General features: G+C 33.2%; 2 protein-coding genes and 1 pseudogene across 2 annotated transcripts; 1 reads left to right on the forward strand and 2 right to left on the reverse strand.

The window, feature by feature from the left end:
- Nucleotides 1–2,922: 2,922 nt before the first annotated feature.
- Nucleotides 2,923–6,635, reverse strand: LOC107858259 (annotated as a pseudogene).
- Nucleotides 6,636–16,284: 9,649 nt separating this feature from the next.
- On the forward strand, nucleotides 16,285–18,566 carry LOC107858260 (probable pectinesterase/pectinesterase inhibitor 46). Its single transcript, XM_016702943.2, has 2 exons — nucleotides 16,285–17,332; nucleotides 17,887–18,566. The coding sequence occupies exons 1-2, from the start codon at nucleotides 16,285–16,287 to the stop codon at nucleotides 18,564–18,566; spliced, it is 1,728 nt and encodes a 575-aa protein (XP_016558429.1).
- A 763-nt stretch (nucleotides 18,567–19,329) lies between these two features.
- LOC107859718 (40S ribosomal protein S15) lies at nucleotides 19,330–21,774 on the reverse strand. Its single transcript, XM_016704808.2, has 4 exons — nucleotides 21,615–21,774; nucleotides 21,364–21,509; nucleotides 20,805–20,862; nucleotides 19,330–19,757 (listed from the first exon to the last, which is right to left on the reverse strand). Exons 1-4 carry the CDS (start codon nucleotides 21,615–21,617, stop codon nucleotides 19,509–19,511), a joined length of 456 nt encoding a protein of 151 aa, XP_016560294.1. The 5' UTR covers nucleotides 21,618–21,774; the 3' UTR covers nucleotides 19,330–19,508.
- Nucleotides 21,775–26,642: the final 4,868 nt, after the last annotated feature.

The raw sequence follows: 26,642 nt of genomic DNA on the forward strand, positions 1-26,642 counted from the left end.
CCCAGATTCAACTAAAAAGCATAATCTGACTCACCAAAGTCTCCTCTCAAGTAAATTCCAAAGTTGAAAGTGATTTACGAAACAAAATTTAACATAAGAATTTGATCAAAGAGCAGCAGTCGGGGTAACAACAACAACAACAATGGTCAACAAGAAGAATATGAAGTTGATAATGAAATATAAGATGATGATAATGAATCAGAAGATGATGAATAAAGCAGCATCAACAATGAACAACAAATATCGCAAAGAGAGAGAAAATAACAACGGATGAGGAGAGAGAAAAAGACGTCTTTTTTCCCTTCGTTCCCCGTTATATATTAACTAACATTTAAATCAAAATGTAAATTTAAAAACTTGTGGGTTATTTAAAAATTTTCCAAACTTTCTTAAACCATAATGAAGTAGTTGTCACCTCTACTCAATCCTCATTTTAAAACTCTTTTGTCACCTGTGACCCAAACCCCCTACTTACATGAATTGCCAAATAGGATATATTATTATTTTTTATAATATGTGTGTCCGTGTGTATAGAACTGGTGGAAGAATATATGCAAAAATAGAACGTGTGAATTAGAAAATTTTGGACTTGGTTTAATTTTATTAGGGAGACATTTCCTTTCTATAATCTTTGAGTAAATGTAAAGCAAAATAACTTTTTAATTCTTCAATTTTAAGATGACAGGTTTTCTTTGCTTAGATAGTTTCTCAAATCAGAGTATATCTCATGCTAAGCTTTGATAAGTTGCTCTCATAAACTTTTAGTATTTTCCTATAATGAAGTAAACAAAGAGAATAACTACTAGTAAAGTATTACAGTAACTAACACACATGCACATTCCCACTGTAATTTATCACATGACCACAGTAAAATGATACAGTATGATTTTGTAGTAAACAGTACTCTATGAACACATATACCATAATACCAGTATATATTAATTCTTATTTTTATTTTTTTGGAGTGGATATTTGAAATTAAAAAAAAAAATTATTATGGTAGTTGACTTAGATTCCGTGGAAGAAGCAAGATTTTAAAATATTGAATACGACAGCCAAAGGTTTAATTGACTGACTAATTACGAACATTAACCTTTCAACCCTTCCAACAAGCTAAGATAAAAGATTATTCAAGTTAATCAGTAAAGTTTTTTTTTTTTTTTTTTAAATGTAGCTATGTCATATTAGTATTCCCACTAAATAAAGATACTCTATTTCATTGGTATTTGTATATTTCCCTCCAATGCAAAATTTTCTCCATTTGTTAATTAATTAGAAGTAACAATTATTCTAGAACTAGAATTGGTCCAATCTAGAGGGAATTTTCTTCGATTTGTTTTCTTGCAAAATGATTATATTCGGGAAATTTCACCAGCTTTTTCTAGCAAAAATCCAATTATAAGAAACTTGCTCTATATACCTCCTTAAGAAAGGAAAAAAAAAACAGTTGTAAACTTGCAATAATTATCATTTAAGAAAGTTCTGTTTTATGGAAGAAGAATGACTTTCTGAGATAATAATTAAGTATTAGTTAAAGATAGTACATGAGAAATCAATAATTAAGTATTAGTTAAAGATAGTACATGAAAAATCAATCAAATTATGTAAGTGGATAAAATGTTTTTTACAAGCTAAAGTACATTAATAATATATTATGTAGTAAATATGATGCAAGTTGTCTCAAATGTCATTGTCACGAAAAAAACGTATTCACTCTAATTAAGTTTAGCAAAGACTATTATTTATTTAAAGTTGAGTATTGGTCTTTTACCCATGGTTCCATGCCTTCTTCCCAGAATTAATTACCTCCATTCCATATATATATACTCCGGCCCATTGGTAATAAACTTATAACTAAAAATTACACGAATACACAACTTATATTTCCAATATTATAATCCCAACTTCCTAAACATATTACAAAAATCCCAACACATACACAGTATGGTATGTATATGTCGGCTATGTTATGTCTATTAATAGGAGAGAGAGTAAAATAATTAAAAAAGTGGGAGAGAGTGTAATTACCTTTAAAAGGATTGATATTTATATTATTTTTCAAGTTAGCTTGTTTAGGTGATAGATGAAGCATCTTAGTATATGAAATAAATAATCAGTTGACTTATGAATAAATAGTATTATCCTGTTAAAATATGAGGTGATCATAAATAATATTACGTATTTAATAAGTTTAGTTTATTATTATTGCTACAAGACATCTTGTAAGGTAGAATGGCAGATACAAATACCTATTCTTTATATGTGCGTGATGTAATCAAGGTAGATACTAAACTTATTAAAACAAAATCAATTTTTTTTTTTTTTCCAAAAAAAATGTTTCTGATAGTATCCTACCATTTTATCTAGTATTTTTTTTCCCCACCCCGATGTCTTGATTTATATTGCGTCCCAACTGGTCCAAATTTATGTTTGTATAAAACCCGTTAGAAAAGAATATGCTTTTAGTTTTCTTATAACGACTAGAACTACTCTTCATAAGTCAACAGATATGTGTAGAATTCTTAAAAATAGTAAATATTTGAGAGAATTCGATACGAATACGGCATAGAAAATAAAAAATCTCAGTCCAAATTAACATATACCATACATAATGCTAGTACTATATGACATTTTTTTTTTCTGTCTGCTTCATTGGAGTGGATATTAGAATTCAATATTTCATTATGAAAATTGACTGAGAATCCGTGGAAGAAGTCAGATTTTTAAAATGTTGAATACGACAGCTCAATTTCTTTGATAGATATTAATAGGAGCATTGACCTCTCAACCCTTCCAGCAAGCTAAGGTAAAATTATTAATAAGTAAATCAAAAGATATCTATATATCATCTTAGTATTATCATTAGAATAAAAATAAAACAGTTTAGTTAAATGAAGATATTCCAATTATTCCGTTCCTACAGAAAGTTCTCTCTTTAATTTTTCACAATTAAGGATTTGCTAGTTAATAGTAACAGATAATCTATAAGCGTTTGATACTTGAAATACCGATGGTCTGGGTTATAGTGGGAACCTATAAGCTTAATACCGATGGCTCCCGCCTAGGCAATTCAGGCACAGGAGAGATAGGGGGAATCATTGGGAACAACAGTACTAGAGATGGGATTATTATTCTATTATTGATAGAATGCAGGATCTTGATATAAGACTGAGATATCCATAAGTGAAGAATGTCTACAGGGAGAGCAAAACTAGCTAGGTCGTTAAATACTAAAGCAATTCAAAGTCCAAAATTAACTGGAGAAATTAAAGAGAAAGAAACAGGAGATTCACCTAAATAAAATACTAATATCCTAACATATGTTGTCATGTTGTGGATGAGACAACATCAATAGCAGAGCCTAATGGCCATGCTGCTTCAACAAGGTATTTAACTTGATGCACAAATGTGGTCTTTCTGTAAGGATCAATGACTGTTACGTTCATTAATCCAAAAAAAGTGTGATATTAAAAACAGGTAGAAACAAAAGGTACTACATAATAATATTGGCTAAACAAAGAAGTTAATTAAAGAAATTACCAAATCCATCTACCAACAATGTGTATTCATACGTTAAATCCCTGCAGATAAAGGGTATGTCTCTATCTCCAATGCTAGGGAATACTAATTTCATGTTTTGCTTCTTAGTCTGGCAAGCAAGCTTTGCTGCTTTATAATATTGTATTGCCTGAGATATACCAGATGGCTCTTTTGGATCTACTATACCAACCTACAATTAAATTATTAATCAAATCATCACATAATATATATGAATAAATAGGGATATATATAGACTAATAATTCATTTTCTACTATACTTACCACAGAAGCAAAATCATAGAAAAATGAAGAGACATGGAGATTTGTGGTTCCAGCCCCACCACCACCATTCCAAACTCCAGCAAATGAACAATTATGGTGTCTAATTATTGCTTTGCATCTCCTAACACTTGGACCATGTTTTTGTGCTGCTGCTTTATAAGCTACTCCATTACATGTGTAGTATCCTTCAAGTAAAAGATTAAAAAAAAAAAAGAAACAATTTAAATGTTAAAAAAGTATTTGACCAAATACATTTAATTTTTAATTAATTGAAATGTTTATATTATTAGTCCTTTATGTATGAAAGATGTTACTATATTTTAACTATTTTAGAACTATATTACAGTCAAATATAGAGGTATAATACAAGTTTATTTATATCACACACACTAGTAGTTACTTGGTTAAACAATTTGTAATCATGGTACATTTCTGAGTGTTCACAATCAAACATATTTACATTTATGAAGGCAAAATAGGTTTAGTCGAATATCACAAGGACTAAAATTAGAAATTTTGAAATAACTGCAGAATCAGAAGTGTTATTAATCCTTTGATTAATATAGTTTAATTATTTGTTAGAAGAAAAGTACCATCATGTCCTTCCACGATGCATGGAGTGGTAGAATTTTTAGAGGGATTCAAAATCTCAGCTCTGGCCGCTAATAATCCATAATTTAGAAAACTGTAGCGCATGAATGAACACAAATATAAAGTTGTTAATTAGCAGTGCTTTGAGAAATTAAATAAATCTATTAATAGGAAAATAATTACTATAAATTATAAAAAAATGAAACCTGTGAACATAGAGGTAATAATTTGTTCCAAGAAGTGATTTTTGTTGAACATAAGGCTCTCCTTTAGGTAACTTTGGAGCATTTAAAGCACTTTGTTTTGATACAGCATAAGCAATTTAGACTGAACCACCTCCAAGATCAATTGTAGCAATGGTGCCTGAGTAATTTTTGCCCAAATTCCCATACAAATAGTTCAAAGCCACCTGCATTTTCATGATAAAAACAAGTCATTTTAACTTTTAACTGTTGGCGAAATATTTGTATGACATTTGGAAAGCTCCTTTTTTAATGGTTGACAAGAAAATCTGCGGTCGCTGTTCTTCGGGTGTGCATAGAGAGTAAACCTTGCTCTAATATAATAGCCCACAAATCATATTGAAGAGGTAAATTGTATAAGTCGACCAAAAACAAGTCGAGTACTTGTGATCCCTATTCGGGGAGATTACTTTCCCAACCAACTCGAACACTCTGCCAACTGCCGGTGAAAAACTTTCTTGTTTTCCAAATACAAGGGGTGATTTCAGGTATGATTATTCAACTTTTTTGTTATTATACTAAATTGACAAAGCCTTTTTTCTATATAAAAAAAAAAAGATAGTATAGTGGCTTTGATGTTAAAGAGAAGTGAAAATGAATGCCCATCTATAAATTTAACCACACCCTACATCATCTTTTTATTTATATATTTTCCTGAAGTAAAGAGATTTTCATTAGTTTTGCAGGCTTTTAGCATGTTATTTTCACGCATGAACACTATCTTTAATTAACCAATTATAACATTAAATCACAAAAAAAAAATATTCTTTTGTCATGTAAAGTAAAAGTTTAATAATTAAACAAACTTACCCAAAAATAAGAACCTTCTTGATTTCCTTCAAGAACAGAGACCCATTCATCCTTGTAACTCAGACTTGTCTCATTCTTCAGCAAATCTCTCACCTTAACCAAAGTAATTATAATAAGAAAAAGCAATAATTAAAATTTGTATTATGAAGGATTATCAAATAATACATTAATTAAGATCAATTTTCCAATTACTAACGGCAAGTAAGGATAAAATTTGTACTGCTTGCAGAATCTTTTCGGATGCATCACCCTTTAACAACCTCAGTCCTGCAGTTGCCTGTATTAATTAATTAACATTAACCCAAGAATAATGTTAATAGCTGTACTAATTTTTTCCACAACAATATTAATTAGTAATTTTTCTGATAATTAAGAGTGACTGACCCAATTTTAATAGGAGTTTGAGTGTGTAAATTCTTAGGGACAACAACTTCAGCTTTCTCAAGAAGAGGTTTTAGAGAATTTGCAGCAGCATGAACTCAGACCTGGTTTTATCTGCCAAAGGTTTAAAAATAAATAGGAAATTAATGGAAACTAAAAGAAAAAAAAAGTTTTACCTGTCTTTAGAAATTTAGTTTAAACTTTAATTAGTATGGAAAATCCCCTTTTGGTTCTTAGCATTGAGACCAATAATGCCACTAATAACGTGTAATATCGTACGAACCATGAACCACGTCATGTTAATTAAGCTTTTAAAATCCTCGATTAATGTAATTAATCAACAGACAAAAAAAAATCTTGATTAGTGCGGGTTAACTTAACATGAACTATTCTTTAATTGTAAAATAAGAGTGCAAAAATACTTTAGTACTATGTAAGGAACGTACTGCCATCATTGGCAATGTTGAGGAGTTCCATATTTGGGTTAAAACGGAAGACATGAACTCTGCTACCAGTGCTTCCAGCATCAAATATCACTGCATATTTCTCTGGATAATCATCGTCATACCTCGAATATGAGCTCAAAGGTAACGCCACAAGTATCAACAAGACGATGAGCAAGTGAATATTAGTATTCTTATGCTTCTGCATTTTCCATCCCTCTGCAGAAAAACACATTGAATCAAACAAACTTGCAAAAGCAATATATAATTATTATGATGATTTAACAAAAACAAGAAAACGAGCAATGCATGAGGCCTGGACAGTACAGCACCAGCAAACACATGATAAGGAAGGGAGAGAAAATGGTAGTACCTGCTTGATTTGGTTCTACAGTTATCAACCAATAGTACTACGTTACTAATGCAGCTTTATCTTTTATACAGAGAGGTACTGATTTTGCTTTTGTATCTTTCTACACATTTATCTTTTCGATCTTTTTTTGGTAGGGTATATACCTTGCATTATTGAAGATGAAAATCAGTCACATTATTCACCTGCACTTTATTTGAAAATTCAAACGGGGGAGGCTACAAACGTTCATATTAATATTGGCCCATGGATTCTCTTATCCATACGGCCAAAAAAAAAGAACTACTATTTTGAGAAATGTTACTTTCAGTACGTGAATGAAACCAAAAAATTTTCCTTCATTGGGTCCTTCCCTTCATCATAGGTTTGCATATATTCTATCTTTCTTAGAATCCGCTCATGATAAGTTTACATTGATTATATCGTTATCAGTGTCGGCTGAAGGGGAAAGCAATTAAAGCCAATATTATATAGTATATATTATAGAATTAGTAACATTATTTCTTAAAAAGAACAACATTTATGCTTGTCTTTTGATATTTTATACAGAGTTTATTTAGAAACATAGATATTATTCAGATAAATATCCCTTCCATCTAATTTATGTGTTTTTTTTTTTGCTCTAACAGTTAATTTGACTAATTTTTAAAGCTAAATAAAATTAGATCAATGCAATATTTTAAAACCTAGATGTTCAAAAACTAACATCTCGTACAAAAACTATACAACAAGTACTAACATGTAGTCACTTAAATAGTCAGAATAAAAAAAAGATGGCACGTACACCATCACAATAAAAAAAAAATCGAATAAACATATTTATAATTTTATCAATTAAATTTAAGGACTTCTTCTTAAAGCCAATCAAATCAAATAAACATATTTACAATTTTATCACTTAAATCTAAATTTTTTTACTTAAAGTTGGCTTTAGGCCATAAATTCAGTTTAATCGGGTATACAAAGTATAAAAGTAAGGTTGCAATCGGATGATTAAAATATGGTGGGAAAAAAAAAGTGAAAAAGTGCCCTTTAAATGTCCTTCATTGGGTAAAAATGTCCTTATTTCAACATAACACTAATAAGAGCATATTTGGACCGACATGCATATTCTAAAGGGCATATGTGGTCCAATTTAGTTTCTAGTGGCAATTATGCAATCACCAATGAAGGGAATGCTTCAATACTTCAACAACCTAGTAATAATTTCTTTGATAGAAAGCTCAACCTAGGAATTACAATGGAAACCTAAAAGATCAAACTAAGGGAATAGAAAAGATAACAGGGGAATTTTAACAAAAAGAAGAACGTGATGAGAGGGAAAAGACTTATTTCTCCCACCGAGTCTATTTATTGACCTGGATCTCAAATATAGCCGCTTAATTTGGTGTTGGCCTGCTCCGAAACTACGCATCCAGGCCCATTCATAACAATTGTATCTCTTTTTGTGGCTAATAAATTATTATTGTGCAACTTTGACACCAACATAGACTTAGGTGCATTCAGGCTCCATTTGTTTTTGTTAGGATTCAAAAGTCTGAACCTGAATGCACAACTAATAATTAAGAGGTTGTCTCTAAATCTGAAAATTGAATTATTAAGACTATTTGTTTTTCAACATCTGAATATATAAAAAAAATTATTTGTATACGTAATAAAATAAAAAATACAATTCAAATAAAAAATTAATTATATATTTAAAAAGTATGTAATTCAATACAACAAAATCATTAGTATTTGATTGAGAAAAAACATTTATGTTTGTCAGTGATAGTGGAGATGGCTTATAATGGTGGTTGCGGTGACAATGATTGATGTTAGTGATTAATAATGTTGGTGGTGATAATTGTGATGGTTGGTATTGTAGTGACTGTTATGATGGTGGCGATTGATGGTGGTGGTTGTTGTTGTGATGTGACGGTGCTTGATGTTAGTAGTTTAAGGTGTTGATTGTGTTGGCTGAAACATGAATTCATGATGATTGACGATGTGTTGGTGTTAGTTGGAGATGTTATTTGTTGTGATGGTGTGATGATTGTTAGCATAGATAAATTGTAGCGATGATATTGATTGAAGTGATGGTAGAAGTGACGTTACTAGTGACAATGGTGGTGGTGGCTAAAGAATGTGTAGAGGTTGTGATGTATTAGTGGTAGTTAGTGGTGGTGATAGTTGTGATAGATAAGTTAGTTGATAGTAGGGATTGGCCGTTAGTGGTTACTGATTGTGGTGTTGTTGACGGCAGTGGTAATGGTGAATATAATTAGAATAAAAGAGGTAGTAGGTGTGGTAGCGGTTGACAATTGTAATTGATAGCAGTAGTTTTTGTCGATGGTGGTTGTGATGGTGGAGGTGGGTGGTGGTGGTGGTTGACAATGGTGACGGTGGCAGAGGTGGTTAATGGTGGTGACTGCCGATTATAAATAGAATGGTGAATATTATCCAACACCAGAATATCCCTTCAGACCTATTAAGACTTGATTGTAGATCTGAATGATTAAGACCTATTCATACTTATTAAAAGTTAAAACCTTAATAAAAAACAAATGCACTTAATGGTCTGAAGTCTGAACCATTCAGATTCAGACCTCCATTAAGTGCAAACAAATGAAGCCTCAGACATCAATTTGAAGACTATGTAACAATGTGGAGAATTGTTCCCCAAATAAGAATCTTCATGGTTGGACGTAAGGTGTCAAAATTAGTCCATAAAAATATGTCTACTCAACCCATTTAAGTTTGAACGGATCACGACACTTATGAAAATGGGATGATTTACACTTCTGCCCTTATGTTGGGCTGATCTTTAATTTTTGAAAAAATTTCACAAAACTACAACTTAAGATATCTAAATTATTAAAACTTTATTCACTTAAAAAAATTTATAAATATTCCTTATTTACAGTCTCGCTCTTTAAATCTCATAACTTCTATCCTAAAAATTTTGATATAATTTATTGCCCCCCTAAAAATTTGTCTTCATATCTTCTCTTCACTGATTTAATGTCATTGATGTCCAACCTCCTCCTTCTTTAATGTATTTTTCAGAAAACTTTCGTTTCCCTATTCGCCATCGAAGTATCCACCGGAGAAACAAGAAACGATGGCGGCATACGGTATCTACGATCACCGTCAATCCTTAACCTAGCAAACGACAATTCAATAGACGACTGAGGATGAAACTCTGTGAACTCCGTTAAACTATAACATCAAAGAAAAGAAAATCTGGTACTTCTAGATGAAAAAGTGTTGTTTCGAAAAGAAAAGATGTTGAAGTCACAACAAAAGACATCTTACTAAAAGTTTAGCAATTTTTGTATTTAAATATTTTAATTCGAGATAAATAATTTAGCTTAGTTCTATTTATATGTTTCAGGTGCATATTCTTTGTATCTGTACACCTGATTAATTTTTTTGATATGTATCTCTTTCATAGACATGTACATAGTTAGAAGATTTCTGTATGTATCTCTTTTAAAATATGTATTATCTCTGCATCTGATGTATTTTTTGTATTGTGACCTGTTATACATTTGTATTTCAAATCTTATTTTTTACTGATACATCATGTCTTACCATGACACGTTTTTAATCAATATTTGTACCTCTTTTTTCAGGGTTTGATATTTATTGCAAAAAGTTGAAAAAGAAAAATAACATCAAGAAAAAACAAGTAAAGCTAAAGAAGAATGAATCTAAAAGTTGAATATGAAGAAGAATATTTCAAAGAAAAATTGCATTATTAACTAAATACCTTTTTGGGGATGTTTAGATGTTGATTAGAAGATCTGCAAATAAATTACTCCTTCAATGAGTTAATGACCATTACTTTCCATAATTACAATAAATTAGTTGTTCAAAATATAACATCAATCATGTATCTCTTTTGATACCATGTATTTGAAAAATTAAAAATTAAAATTTTATGAAATTTTGAAAAAAGTTGAGATAGGATGTAATTATGGATAAACTAATCGGATACATGTAAAACTCCCTTAACTTTTTCCTCTCGAGGAAAAATAAAAAAAAATTCAAAAGAAATTTGTATTTTTCCATCATAATATTCCACAAGTGCCTTTAAGGAACTTATCCTCTATTAGGCAAGAACAAATTCAATTACTAAGGGCAAAAATTAAATCTCAACTCAATTGAAGGACAAATCGTACAATTAAATGATGAAAATATATATTTTTTTTTTCTAAATTGATTCATTTGTTAGCTCAATCCATTTTGACTCGCCTAATTTAACCAATTTAAAAATTGTATTTATGTGTATCCCATTTTTTTTTTCTTTTTTATGGATGCAACAAGTGCGACATATATCAGTATCTTTGGATAGTTTAATAATCTTATACATTTGTTTTGGTTGTAGTTGTAATTATTGCTCATAACAACTTGTTTAATAAAAACTTATACGTTAAAGACGAGTTTATGTAGTAATTAGAGTATATTATCCAGTACTACCTTGACACTTTCTTAAACTCGAAAAGTCATTATTGTTTGTTGGGTAAACACTTACAACTAACAGCTAGTTATTGTTATTGCTAAAACTGCTAAACTAATTTATTTGTCAAAGTTAAACATTCTAAAATCTTTGTTAAACATGCAAGTCACTTTCGACTGTATGCTACTTAATGGGTTTTGTCAATAAACGTAATTGTTAGGGAATGAAAGGTTTTGAACTTTTGATGATGGACATATGAATGAAACATGTTGTGCTAGCTGTTCCACACAAGTAAAACTACTGTTGTCACATGAACTGCATGTTGAAATTAATACAAGGCTGACAGTCCATTAGGACAAGAGTGGATAAGCAAGGAAGTTCAGATTTGTGTCAATTGCTATGATTAAGGAGAAGATAAAAGTTAGGTTGATCAAGGAGACTAAGGGATAAAGGAGAAGAGTCCTACTCAATCTAGGAGAGAGACGGCAGCAACAAAAAAGTGAAACTACCTAGGAGTCCTATTGAAGATAGAAGAGTACATCAACTGAAGGATTCCATCAAGAGTTGGTTTAAATACAACATATGTCATTCAAGTGTTTCACTCAAGCAATGAAAGATAGTCAACAAACAGCAAATCAGTTCTACAGCTTGAAGGAGCTAGTGGAGCAACCTGGTCCCTTACTTAGAGTCATAGACTTTGTGTAATAGGTTATTCATTGAGTTATATTGAGTTGTAATCTCTAGTCTTGGTCCCTTACTTAGAGTCATAGACTTTGTGTAATAGGTTGTTCATTGAGTTATATTGAGTTGTAATCTCTAGTCTCAGTGAAGTATAAACTGAGTTAGGATTAACATCTTCAAGTTGGGTTGAGTTGCAAGCTCTAGTCTCAGTGAAGTATAAACTGAGTTAGAATTAACGTCTTCAAGTTGGGGAACTCAAATACTTGAGAACACTTATCTTGGGAAGATTAGTGTCTTGTAGAAGTAGGAGTTAGAAGTTTTAATTCCTAGTTTACAAGAAGTCTTGTAATTTGTTGTTTGTAGAAGTAGGAGTTAGAAGTTTTAATTCTTAGTTTACAAGAAGTCTTTTAATTTGTTTTTTGTTGAGGCTCGTTATAGTGAAGTTGGGGTTAAATCCTGTAGAGGTACAAGTCGTGGTTTTTTTACACCCTTCTTGAGCCGGCTTTTTTCCACGTAAAAATACTGTGTTCAAATTTTACTTCTGTGAACCACGTTATCTTATTTCACTGATAGGCAATCAGTAGCGTAAAATATTAAAATTGGTAGGGCACACACACTAACTATAATACTACGTCATTATAGTTGAATTTTGATTTGTAAATCTTAAATATTCGATATCATCTTCTGTTATCAAACTTAAATAATTTTTAAAATCTGAATTTATCCAGTTATGGGAATTATATACTTATGTAACGTTTTCTCTATCAGGTTAGCTTGCAATCATTACGTTATTGAAGTCGCTTACATAAATAACTTATGCATAGACAATTTGAAAAATAAATTTGTGATATTATAAATAATAAAAAGGTAAGGTACAAGGTATAATTATTAAAAAAAAAAAAGTAAAATTAGGAGATGTATGATTACTAAATAATAAGCAAACGTAAAATGAGAAAGAAAAGAAAGATAGTGACATAATCACCCTGAATCAATCATTACACATAAAATGATATTTCTTGTTGTCACACTACTTAATGATAGTGATACAATAACATTTAAATAATAACTAAATCAAATATTATAGTTAAACTAACAATACAACGCACTACAACAGGTAACACCTATCCAAACCAAGCTGCAATTTTTTCTTCTAATAATGGTTCATAATTAGTCAAATTAGTATCATTAACTTTTTGTATCCATACTGCATACAATACAATGAAGAAGTATTTCATGAAATATTAAAATCAAACAACAACAAACCCAGTGTATTCCCATTAAATGGGGTCTGGGGAGGGTAGAATGTACGCAGTCCATACCGCTACCTCTAAAGAGGTAGAGCGGTTGTTTCCGATAGATCCCCGGCTCTAGATAAAGAATAGTTAACAAGGTTATAGTAATACATGAAACAGGATGGGTGACATAACAGAAAACTAAGAAATAAGAAACAATAATAATAAAAATAAGAGCGACACGAAAATAAGCGCACTACGAAAATAAGAAATAGGAAATAAGAAATAAGACAAGGACACCCACCTAGTAGTAGAATACACTAGTGGCTCCTACCAAAGGACAGTTCTAGGGTTACTAAACCGGCTACAGAAGAGATCCCTAACTAGTAGTCACAATCCATACCCGCACTAGCCTTCTACCCTTACCCGTGACCTCCACACATTCCTATCTAGGGCCATGTCCTCAGTAAGCTGTAGCAGTTCCATGTCATGTCTAATAACCTCTCTCCAGTAGTTCTTCGGTCTGCGTCTACTACTTTTGAAACCATCCAAAGCTAGTCTCTCACACCTACGAACTGGCGCTTCCGTGTCTCTCCTCATTCACATACCCAAACCATCTCAACCTTCCTTCTCTCATCTTGTCTTCCACCGACGCCACTCTCACCATCTCCCAGATAATCTCATTCTTAACTCTATCCCCTCTAGTAAGCCCACACATCCAATGCAACATTCTCATTTCCACTACCTTCAATTTTTGAATATAGGAGTTCTTGACTGGCTAACGCTCCGCACCATACAGCATAGCCGGGCGGACTGCCACTTTGTAGAACTTACCTTTAAGCTTTAAGGGCACCTTCTTATCGCACAACACTTCCGAGGCGAGCCTCCACTTTATCCAACCTGCTCCAATACGCTTAGAGACATCCTCATCAATCTCGTCATTCCCCTGAATCATAGACCCGAGATATTTAAAACTATCCCTCTTACAAACATCGTGAGAATTCAATTTAAAGAATTAAATTTTAAACAAATTAACAAGTCTCTAATTAAATTCCTAAAATTTGGTCAAGTTATACATTGATTCACATTAAGTGGATAGTCACAAACAATTTAATTGGTATGTGGAGTAGAAATTTCTTGGAAACTTACTCTACATATATCTTAGTAATTAATTGCAAATGCCCAAAATCAGTAATATTGTTTAATTTAACTCATTAGTTTTTCTTTATTCTTCCATTAGATTTGATCATTTTTCTTCTGTTTTTGATTGGGTCCTATTATACTTTAATTAGTCCTTAATCTAATATGAGTTACGCGGTTGTAACTTGTAAGAGAGCAAATTCCTACCTATTTGATTATCAAAATTGGGCTACTATTCAACGGGTAAATTACATATATGTCCAGTCGTTCAAAAAAATTATATTCACTACTAAATATATAAATAACAATATATATTTGTTGGCTATTATTTTGATGGACGACTATCTAGTATAATTTTCTTTAATTGTAAAAACTAAACGAAAGTCTATGTTAATTTCATAATGCAACTAGATCAATGTTGGGTCAACCTAATATTTTAAGAGTAACATTCTTTGGACTTATTTGTGCTGTTTCATTTGTTTAATTAGACAGATAAATGTTTAGACTTTTAATACTAATTTAGTCGAGAATTATTCTTCAACGAAATATAGTGTAAGTGCGATGGCACTATCTTTGTCTCAAGCTAGTTCCATTCCTATGATAATTTATTCTATGAATTTAAAAAACAAAAAAATTAAATTAGGTTTGAAATAACCATGCTGAAGAAGCTAGTTACAAAGCAATCTTCTATAATGAAAAAATCAGACGACAAATTAATAAAAGTGAAAAGTATTATCGGAGATACAAAAAGAATACAACAGGCACAAATTATTAAGTAACTAACCAACCTCGCAAACTATTTTGAAGAGAGATAACTTTTCAGCAAAACTGAATTAGTATATATGTTGTTAACTATATAGTTTAGAAAACGAGGGCTAAATCTAACAAAATTCTGGCTGCCATTCTTTCATTTTTATCTTTTTCTTTTATTAGAAGACCAGAAAAAACAAAAAAAAAAAAAAAAAGACAAATGATCGTGAATCAAAAGAATCCTGTTAGATTGGGTCATATTTTGAATTAGTATATATATATGTTGTTAACCACGGCTAACCACAACATTTTCCTACTACTACTAATCTGTTAATACAATATACAATAGAAATGCAACTACATTTTCCTAAAGTTTTCTTTCTCCCCTACGAATTTGGATTGGAGTATTGAAAGTAGCAACTCCGTTCGTTCCATGACACACTTTTCTTTTTAGTCCGTTCAAATAAAACAAGGGAAATGCCTCCTTACTATAATTAGTAACAATTTAACTTCAAAAAAATTTCTTTTATCTTTAATGAAATAATTTACAACCACACAATGAGTATTTGATAAATAAAAATGAGTTGATAAGCATTTTTAATGCTAAAATAATTGTAAAGATATCCTTAAAGTTATTCACAAGGAAATATAACATGAACGTATTTTTACACCAAAATAGTAAGCACTTTACAATATAACTTACAAATACTTGCCTTATAAGCACTTAGGTGTTACCGAGGACAGTTAACTTAGACAAGTTTACAAACTTAGTCAAAAACCTGCTTTACTCTTTCCCTTACAATTTTTAACGCCATTTTCAGTTAAACACCCCCTCCCTCCCTCAAACGAAATTGTTTTCTTTATAGTCATATTACTTATTACCTTTAACGTTCATATGACTGAATGTTGCAAACTTGCGATCAAAATTGTCAGGGCGTCAATGCAAATCCTCGAGGCAAACAAAGAAATATGGTGTTATGGTATGTGAAGAGGAACCTTCAATTATAGTTGTCCAAACTTTTCCTATAGTCAAATATGAAAGATACTTATATTTTCCGTTCGAGAAGTAAAAGCAATTATTGTAATAATATTTTTTTATTTTTCTTCTGATAAAACTAAACTCAAATTTTGGTGATTAGAGCAAAAAACGATGACACTGAACTGGTCCATAACACAAAATTAAAGAAAAAAAACATGACTAGCACCTTTGTTTTAATAGCCTCGATCTTCTCCATATATAACCTTATAAATTCCACGTTATGCCTTGCACGTAAAACATAAAAACTCATCCTATATAAACACCTCCCTTTTCCAATTCCCAACAAGGAATTCAAAAACCAAAAAAAGTGAAGGGAAACAAAACTACCTATAAAAGAAAATGTCCCTTCCTAGTGCAAATGATCAAGAAAATGTTGCTTCTCGAAAAAAAACAATCAAGAGGATCACCATTATTGCAGTTTCCTCTATAGTATTTGTTGGTTGTATAGTGGCTGCTGTAGTTGGAATAAAACTTGGCAAAAACAATGGTAATTCATCAGCCAGCAATTCCAATTCTTTTTCCACAGCCATTAAGGCTGTTTGTGACATAACATTGTACCCTCAATCATGTTACAACAGCCTTGGCCCTCTAGCCAAATCAAAAGACCTTAACCCTCAAGACATTTACAAATTATCCGTCCAAGTTGCTGTTGACGAGTTGTCAAGAGCATCGGATGTGTTCTTCAATTTACCAGAATTGAAGAACATTTCCGATCCTATGGCTGTTAAAGCCCTAGATAGTTGTCATGATCTTCTTTCACTTGCATTGGATAGCCTGAATGAATCACTTTCCATACCAAAAAAGTCGTTAAGAGAGGCCTTTGCTGACCTCAAGACGAGGTTGAGTGCTGCTGGAACTTACCAGCAAACATGCATAGATGGTTTAGGTAGTGCAGCTCCTGCATTTGCTAGTGTTGCTTCACATAACTTTAAGAATTCAGGGGAATCTACTAGTAACGGCTTGTCCATTATTGATAACATTGATCAATCTATTCAGAATTCAGCGGAGTCCATTGATCGCATAGGACAGATTGGGAGAAGGCGTCTTTTGATGGATTTTGATGGTGATTTTCCTAGCTGGATGAGTTCAAAAGATAGGAAACTGCTTCAATCTTCAAAGGGGAATGATAACTTGAAGGTGGATGTTGTGGTGGCTAGAGATGGGAGTGGGGATTTTACCAATATTGGTGAGGCACTTAATGTTGTGCCTGAGAAGAGTAAAAAGAGATTTGTGATATATGTGAAGAAGGGTATTTATGTTGAGAATGTTAGGGTTGAGAAGACTAAATGGAATGTTATGATGATTGGTGATGGCATGGATGCTACTATTGTTTCTGGTTCTCTTAACTTTGTAGATGGAACTCCCACTTTCCAAACAGCAACTTTTGGTAAGTCTAATTTGTTTTAAATTTTGCATGAATCATATATTATATAGTGCCATGTAGTTCCTAAACGTTCTCAGGTCGTTAATAACATGCATGCATGTTATTAACAAGAAACACGATACATTAATTTCATACATGCACGATGGCAAGAGAGACTAGGTTTTAATTTTATAAGTATGAATTATTTATATGGGTAACCATGGTCTGAAAAATTAGAAACACTTCTTTTTCTGAGAATAAATATTTTCCCTCTTCTGATTAAAACATCTTTTCTAAACCAATAAAGAAAATCATTACAACTGTACGGTTTTTTTTTCTCTGATAATCATTGCATCGGCATGGGATACCTTCTAAGTCCACACGCAACTCTTTCCGTCAAAGCTTAGACAGATAAAAGAAGATCACACAATATTTTTATCTCCGCTCAAATTTGGGCTGAGACCACGTGTTTCTCCTCTCAGTACTACAGCTCTTCTACCCCGGCCCCTTGCGCTCTAAATTTTTGCATCAAATTGGAGAAGTTGTCTGATTGTTTTACGCTTTATCTTCGTACGCAGCTGTGTTTGGTAAGGGATTTATCGCTCGTGACATGGGATTCCGCAACACAGCAGGTGCAGCAAAGCATCAAGCAGTGGCCCTAATGTCCACTGCTGATCTCTCAGTCTTTTACCGCTGCAAATTCGATGCGTATCAAGACACACTCTACTCGCACTCCAATCGCCAATTCTACAGAGAATGCAATATCTATGGCACTGTAGACTTCATATTTGGTAACTCAGCAGTTGTTTTCCAGAACTGCAACATACTGCCCAAGAAACCAATGCCTGGCCAACAAAACACAATCACAGCTCAAGGCAAAATCGACCCTAATCAGAACACTGGAATTGCTATTCAGAATTGCACTGTTTGGCCATCAGCTAACCTTACGGGAGTAAGTACTTTCTTGGGTAGGCCATGGAAGAACTACTCCACCACTGTTTACATGAATACAATGATGGCCGGTTTCATTGATCCTAAAGGGTGGTTACCTTGGGTGGGTACGACAGCACCAGACACTATTTACTATGTTGAATACAGAAACTTTGGCCCAGGGGCTGTGACTAAAAATAGAGTCAACTGGAAGGGATTGAAACTGAATATTACTAGTAAAGAAGCTAACAAGTTCTCTGTTAAGCAGTTCATTCAGGGTGACAAATGGCTCCCATCAACAGACGTCGCCTTCAAGAAGGATATCTAAGTGAGACGAATCTATGATGGTCTTCGATTTTTACTTTTAACAACGGTTTTGTTTTGTTTTCTGTTAAACACTTGATTTGTATTGAGGGGAGTTCCAGGGAGGGGGAATTGACTTTACTTTTGACGCTCAAAGAACCAAAGAATATGTTACACATTCTAGGGGCTAGAACCCCCTAATTGCTTTGTTTTTCTAAACGTTCGTTGATTTTGTACCCAAATTTTCATGGAAATAACAAGGGAATTTTTTAAACCTTGCTGAACTTCATATTTAGTTAAACAAACGCAATCTCAATTCAGTGCTATGATACCTCAGCACAACAGCAATTAATCAACTTGAACAGAACTCACTGAAACTATCGTTTGCAGCATACATAATTCAAGAGGGCAAAATGACTTAAAAATACATTACTGTCAAACATTATATGTTAACAAGCAAGTGACTAAAGAACAGAAGGCCACGACAATATAAGTGCACCAATTTAAAGGCCTGAGTCTATACTAAACTGCTACCATACACTTCTATGTTGGAACTCGGGAGTACTGATGTTTTACTTTTAATGGGTTTGATCTATAAGTACACATACCAAAATACAACTACTTTCTTCTTAACATATTTTAGTTGTGGCACCGAGCAAAGCCACACTAAATTTCCACAAAAACTGATTTGAGTGAGAAAAAATTGGAAAAATAAAGTATATTAACACTAGTAGGATTTAAACAGACTTCAAAGAAATTAAGGCACGTAGTCTATAACTAAACACATCTTAAAAATCAAAATAGAATAAAGCTCTATATAAGCACAATAACTGAAATGTTGCAATGTATCAGCAAATTACTAGTCTCTAACTGATCACACCATTCAGCATCCACTGTTCTCTTCAAAATTGCAGAAAAAGAAAGTACCAGCATTACTAAAAAAACAAAACAACAAGCTCTGCCTAGATCACTTCAATGGAATAAACCTTGATGAGTGAGTAGCACCAATACCGGGCCTACCGTGCTTGACAGGCTTGTATGAGATGGAGAACTCAGCTAAGTAGTGACTAATCATTTCAGGCTTGACCTCAATTTGGTTGAATGTTTTTCCATTGTAGATTCCAATAACGCTTCCAATCATCTCAGGTACGATGACCATGTTCCTCAAATGTGTTCTCACAACCTCGGGCTTCTCACCTGGTGGGGCCTCACGTTTCTGCATGAATATGTATTAATTGTATCAATGAAAAGACGGGGACCTGATTACCAATTAGTAGTGTAAAACGTGAAGGAAATATTCCAATGTAACAGCAAAGCCAAACTTGCAAACCATGAAACACTGGGTTGCAAGCATTAAATCCTGTTTATTTCTGTAGGGAGAGGTGGTTGCATGAGGAAAGTGACTTTCAGAAGAATAGAACATGAACATCAGAAGCCCTTTCCTCCTTCCCCAAAAATTGACAAGAAAATTTACCAAACAGGCCATCTAGTTCAAGACCATTTACTTGTCTCTTACCAAGACAAGACGCAGTGCTGTGACATTTTAAATTCAGCAAACAAATGTGTTGAAACTTTAGCGGCAGATGAAAGACAATGCTACTGCAGAAGAATGAAATATAGGGCATTCCCATCACTTTGGCTGTAAGTTGAGGCAGCAAAGTGACCATGGAGATCCCAAACAATTACTGTGCGCCTACGCACATGGTGCGCCACAAATAAAAACCTCACTCTGTGGAATACCACGCCACCTCTTAATTAACGAGGGAAGCGCTCGGCCTTAGGCGCCTATATTCACAACCTCTCAGATATTACCAATAAGTTATATCTAAAAACCACAAAGATACTTAAAAGATCCACTACATTACACTAATATTTTTCTAGATTATTCATGTTCAATTAGAAGGGGTCGCAACTATCAACTTTGATGAAAAGCACTGATAAGTACCCAGTAGGCCAGTACAACTTCACATTTCAGTTGTGTTTTGACTAATGAGTCAAATTAACTATGGCATGAAGTACTATGCAGTTACACTAATACAATTTTCTCCAATTAATACACAAAAGACAGACTGGACCTGGCAGTTAATTAAATCATTCCAAACAAAGGCATATCATTCAAACTAAATTTTCAGCTTTCATTTTAAAGGAGTGTTTTCTTCAACAATGAGGTCCACACAGTCCCTGACTACCTAGTTATTCCTTAATACAAATAGTTGACAGCACCTAACAAAATTAGTCATAATGGTAAAACTGATTTTCTTACCGCCTTGCGCAGCTTCTTGATCAAAGCCATAGGCTTCCTCTTTAAACCCCTCTGGAACCTAACACAATTACAAATCAAACTGTCACTTTCCCAGACAAGAAAACAACTCCACGTATTAAAATGAGCTTACACAGAAGAAATATTTACATCCAATCATTACATCCACAGGTGCCTCTGGTTCAATTACTTTTGGTTTACCAGCATTTTGTTCAAATATAACCATTTCGAGCATAACTTGTTTGTTTTCTAACTACATTTTGCAAGTGCAAGTAAATATATAACTTCAATATACAACTAACGAGAAGTACTTCAAAAAGCTGAGCCTTTTTTGGTAAGAGAAGCAAGATCTGTTTTTTGCCCTGATTATCAATCTCTAATAACAAGTTCTTCAATTAAACAACGCCTACTACCCTGTTCACTTACGCTTGCAACAGATTTATGTTCAATTAACTAATTGTCCTACACTTCTACAATAACAAAATACAAGCTCATGCAAAGCAAATCAACAACAATTTAACAATACACATTTGCAAAAGAACTATAGAAAATAATCAGATACCTTCTACGAGGACGAGCAGGGAAGAGCTTAACAAGCTCATCAGTAGACATATCAAGAAGAGCATCGAGATCCACTCCTCTGTAACTGAACTTCTTAAACGTTCTCTTCTTTGGCTGTCCTGTCGCAACATCACCTTCAACGTCCGCCTATTTCCACCAACCAAACATCAAAAATACGTCAAACAAAAAACTGCTAAATATCAGAAAAATTGAAATAAAAAGATGTATAAGCGTATTTTGATTATAAATTACCATGGCTTGGAGAATGAATTGGCTGCGAAGATCCTGTGGAAGCGACTGCGGCTAGGGTTACGGGGAAGACGATGAAAGGGGGGTTTGTGAGAAGTGAGAAGAATATATAAGGGAAGGAAGGTTAGGGTTGGAGTTACTTTTGATGGGCTGGGTTGAGAAATGGGCCTGATGTATAACCCTCCTATTGGGTCACTAGCCCATTAAATGGCAGAGTTTATTGGATTTGTAGTATCAGTCTTATAAAATCAACTTATTTTAAAAAATGTATTTTGTATTTTTCAAAAAAGTACTATTGGTGAAAAATAGCTTTGTAGTTGACCAATAAATTTTGAAAACACATTGAACAACCATCAGTGTTTGGCTAAGATTTTCAAAAGTATTTTTAGGTGTATTTTTTTCAAAAGTATATTTCAAAAAAACATTTGTATGGAAAAACTATTTTTTTTTAGTTTGTGAAAAAATGCTTGCCAAACACCTCTTTTTAGAAAAAATTAAGCAATATTTGAGAAAATAAGTTTGACCAAACATGTTATTAATTGGATATATTCAATTTTTACGATGCTATTTAATTTATGTTTGTTTTAAAAAGTTTTTGTAAATGTATACATTTTGAGACGACTTTAGAAATATGATATCTAAAGTTAGTTTGACATTCAAGCAAATCAATTGAACTTTATACATATGCAACCTCAAACTATACATGTTTGGTGTTGATTCTAAATATATAGATTAATTTTTTATATATTGTGAATGAGACTTAAATGGGATTCTCAAGTCAAAAATTTGGGGACAATATTGATATTTTTTGACTTTTAGTAATTTCAATCGCATAATAGCCACTACTTCAAAAGATATTAATAATTGGGTGTTGTATGGCAACTCTCAGTAGTGTCACAACAAAAAAAATATGTTATGTAATTGTGTTAAATTTCTGACTAATTTTCTTGGCATATTTAGATATTACTTCGTATTTAATAAAAAACACAAAGAATTTATCATAATTAGTTTTATACGTTAAAAGAGGATAATATAAAATTATCATATTTGAAATTTAACATATACATTATCATCCTTGAGGACTTGCAATTACAATGTATACATTCTAAGATAATTTTTAAAATTTTAAAATATGTCGCATGTTCTTTATTTAATTAAAAGGAACTTTCAACTGTTATTAATTTAAATATAGTTTTTCTACTACCACTAATATTATAAGTGGTAAAATTTATACTAATTTAAATGGTGTGGCTTACCATCACATCAGATGGAACACAAGTAAGTAAAATACTCGCGCTAACCCCAAATGAGATCCTATCCGACACAAATTTTAATTAGTCAGATTTTAATACGGTACCGGATACGGAGTAAGTAAAATACTCCTAGCCTAGTAAATAGTCAGGAATAGTTGGTCATTTTACCATTTATGTGAACGTGGGGGCACATTAGGAGTTTCTAAAACTCAAAGGAATCTGAACGCTAAATTTGAACATTTTTGTTTTGGTCCCTAAAATAGAGGCATATTCTACTTGTTTGCTACTTCCCCACTCTCACTTATTGGACTCGTGAGTGTATATTGCAAGGTATGTATTTTTAACTCTTTCTGTTTTTGATATATCTCCACTTTTGTGAAAAATTGAAACTTGGGAATGCTTAACTGTTCAGCTTTGTGTACATTTGATTGATATAATTGATGAAACAGCAAGAACTATGTGTTAAAATTTGGTGTTTATAAGGTTCTTGATTGTGAAATATAATAGTTGAGTTTGCTTTTCTGCTTTTAGTTTTTGTTACTTTTTGTGATTTGGGTTCTGCGAATTCTGAAGGAAAAAAGAAAAAAGAAATTGCACAGCCTAGAATTTAGTTCATTAGTTTTTCTCTTCGTTTTTTTCTTTCTCACAAATTAAAAGGGGAGCCTTGCTGGTAAAGTTGCTGCCACGTGATCAGAAGGTCATGGGTTCAAGCCTTGGAAACAACCTCTGGCAGAAATGCAAGGTAGGGCTGCGTAGGATACACCTTTGTGGTGGGGCCCTTCCCTGGACACTGCGTATAGCGGTAGCTTTAGTGCATCGGACTGCTTTTTTTACAAATTTAAAGGGAAAAAAAAGGAAAGACCGGAAAATGAGAGCCTTTTTATTCTATAAAGTTTCATACTTTTTTTCGAAAAAGTTATATTTTCAATCTGTTCTTGAAGTGTACAACATGGACTATTTGTTAGAATCCTACATTAGCTGAGGATGTTGGTTGTTCTATGGTTTTGGGTATCAAGCCAAAATGAATAGGAAATGATTTTGAGAAGATGAGTTGGATATATGGAGACATGCCTTGTTTAGTAGCCTCGATTGCTTCATTCCTATTATTTTCGTGAGCCGAGGGTTGTTATGATCGGGCAGAAAATAAGCAAACCACAAGCAAAAGAAAAAACAAAAACACGCAGATTTACATGGAAATCCTTGCGAGAAAAACTATGGGCAGATACAAAGAACTTCACTATAATGGAGAGAGAGTACAGAGACGATAGTCTCAATTTCTTGTGTATATGAATAATCCGAAACATCCCACTAAATCGCACTTGTATAATACGTGCGTACAAATAGGTCCTAGTCCCAAAAACATAAAGGTCCATACTGCAGGGGCGAAGCCCCCGCAACCCCATTTGGATCAGTGGTGGGCTCCGGGATCGGGCCGATACGTTACCACCATAGACCTTGAAAATCACAAACATGGGTCGCATCGCGAAACTTTGAGGGTCGGATCAACAAAATTTGGGTCACAACACTAACAATCTCCACCTTGACATGAATTCTAATTCAGAACTCAAATCCATTTCAAGACAAACTCTCCACCTCTTCCACAAAATCCCCTAAGGGCACATCTGTTCTCTTAATAGCCAACACCAACCAAGTCCAAGCAATGCTCAAACTTGGCACTTGGTAGTATCTTGGTCATCATATCAGGTTATCATGGGTACTAATCTTGCTTACCAGAATATCACCACGAACAATAATTCCACTCACAAAATGATACCGAACATCTATGTGCTTTGTCCTCTCGTGAAATATCTGATCTTTCGTAAGGAAGATAGCATTCTGACTGTCGCAAAAGATCGTAGTGATCTGTAAGTCTTTGCTAAGTTTACCAAACAAACCCTACAAGTACGATCGTGATTATGGACCAATACATAAAGACTCGAGCCCGGGTGGCTGCCCAACCAATGGAACAAGCTTTGAAGTGTAGAGAACAAGTCCCAACACTCCAAAGCCATCCAATATGCACACTCCAAGGCCTCCGTTTTGTCTTGGCTCATTAAGGGCATTCTAGTCATTTTGTATTAAGTTGAAACCTAGGCTATAAATAGAACATGTTAGGTCATTTTGTCATAACTTTGATGATATTTTTGAGAGCTCTAGAGAGAGAGTCTTGCAAGGTGGATTCCTTGTAAACAAGTGTGGATATCACTTGCGTTGGTGCTAGTTTTGAAACGTTGGTTGCTTGGGAATCCCATTCCCTTGAGGTTACTGTAGAGCTTGTTGTTACTTGTATGAATTCTTGGGTCTTTGTGTTTAATATACGCTTAGGTTCATAGTGTTTGTACATTTGTATGTCAAGTTACCTATCTATCTATCTATTTCATTGTTGTTGTTGTTCATTCTCAGGTTTGGTTTCCCAAAACTGAGACTTTGTGTTCATTTTGTTCTTGTGCTTGTGTTGTTAATCTATTTTGTTGGCTCACTGATTTTAGAGGTGTTGAACACTTTAATATCTTGTTGTTATTGTGTTTTCGTTGTTGTTGTAGTGAATCCGAGAGTGGTCACCAAAGGGGTCCTTGGTTCTTCCAACTTGTGGACTGTTTTGGTGTTTGTTTTGTGCCTCCTTTGTTGATCTTGTATCATTTGGTATCAGAGCATGGCTTAATTTTGTTCCCACAAGATCAATCTTGGGCTAGCTTGCTTGAAAATACAAAAAAAAATAGTAGTGTTCTTGAGTTTGGATCTTGGCCGAAAGTTTGTTGTGTTTGGCCGAGACTTGAACATTAGATCTAGGAGTCATTTTGTTTGTCTTGGTGTTTCAAGTGTTAGTTTTTTTCATCACTAACACTCTTGAGTCAAGATCTAAATTTGAGCTTGCATTTGTTGAAGTGTTGTTGTGAACTTAAAGTTTTAGCCGGTTGTGTTGTCATCTTGGTGGACTTGGCCGTGATTTGTTGGCATTGTTGTTGTTGGAATTGGTTGTTGGGATTGTTATGTTCTTGGTGATCGTTGAAGTTGTTCTTGATGTTCTTCATCCCTTTCAAGACTTGTTAAAATAAAGTGAATACTAGATCTATAAAGTTGAACAGAAAAAGGTAAAAGCTTGTTAGTCTTGGAAGACTTAACATCACCTATCAACTAGTCAATCACTTCCCAACAACTTTCCTTGTTTTAAGGACCTTGTTTTAAGGGGGATGGTACAAAAAAGTCAAGTCTTCCACTTTTGAATTTGACAATAGGATTTCAAGACTTGTTTCCCTCCTAAATCAATTCCCACCAATTCCAAATCACAAATTGTTCAAGACTTCCAATTTTGAAAAATAAAATTTGTTAAGACCGCAACCAATACGTGGCTGCCACGTCACGTTTTACTGTTCACACGACTAATTTAGGCTTTAATTTTTGATTTCTTAGTTTTTAATCTTTGTTTCTTAGTTGCAATTTGTTGATTCTATTGCTAATTAACAAACTAGTAATTGTCTACTAGGTTGTAAATTAGTTTTTTGGTTCGTTTATTCGTGTCTACGTTTCTTTCTGTGCTTTTAGCTTTTTGAAATTCGTTGTAGTTTCTTGGTTGAAGTCCGTACGTATTTTCTTTGAGTTGTTTCAAAAGAGAATCTATCAACCTCGAGCCCCAATTGGTACCAAGTAATCTCCTTGGAGTATAAACGAGTTACCAACACTTGTGAGGCCAATTGAGAGGCATTTCAAAGTGTGAGAGCTTGAGAGTTTGTGATGTTTTCTTTTCTAACATTAACTAGTTTGTTGTTTTTTGTGTTTT

Source organism: Capsicum annuum, chromosome 2, assembly GCF_002878395.1.
Source record: "Capsicum annuum cultivar UCD-10X-F1 chromosome 2, UCD10Xv1.1, whole genome shotgun sequence".
NCBI classification, from domain to species: Eukaryota; Viridiplantae; Streptophyta; class Magnoliopsida; order Solanales; family Solanaceae; genus Capsicum; species Capsicum annuum.

What these genes read in the sequence shown, in the direction of transcription:
- LOC107858260 (XM_016702943.2), top strand. Translation starts at nt 16,285, where the DNA reads ATGTCCCTTCCTAGTGCAAATGATCAAGAAAATGTTGCTTCTCGAAAA. An exon ending in TTTCCAAACAGCAACTTTTG is followed by an intron (nt 17,333 to 17,886) that starts GTAAGTCTAATT and finishes CTTCGTACGCAG; the next exon opens with CTGTGTTTGGTAAGGGATTT.
- LOC107859718 (XM_016704808.2), bottom strand. An exon ending in CCTGCTCGTCCTCGTAGAAG is followed by an intron (nt 20,863 to 21,363) that starts GTATCTGATTAT and finishes TAATTGTGTTAG; the next exon opens with GTTCCAGAGGGGTTTAAAGA. An exon ending in TCAAGAAGCTGCGCAAGGCG is followed by an intron (nt 19,758 to 20,804) that starts GTAAGAAAATCA and finishes ATATTCATGCAG; the next exon opens with AAACGTGAGGCCCCACCAGG.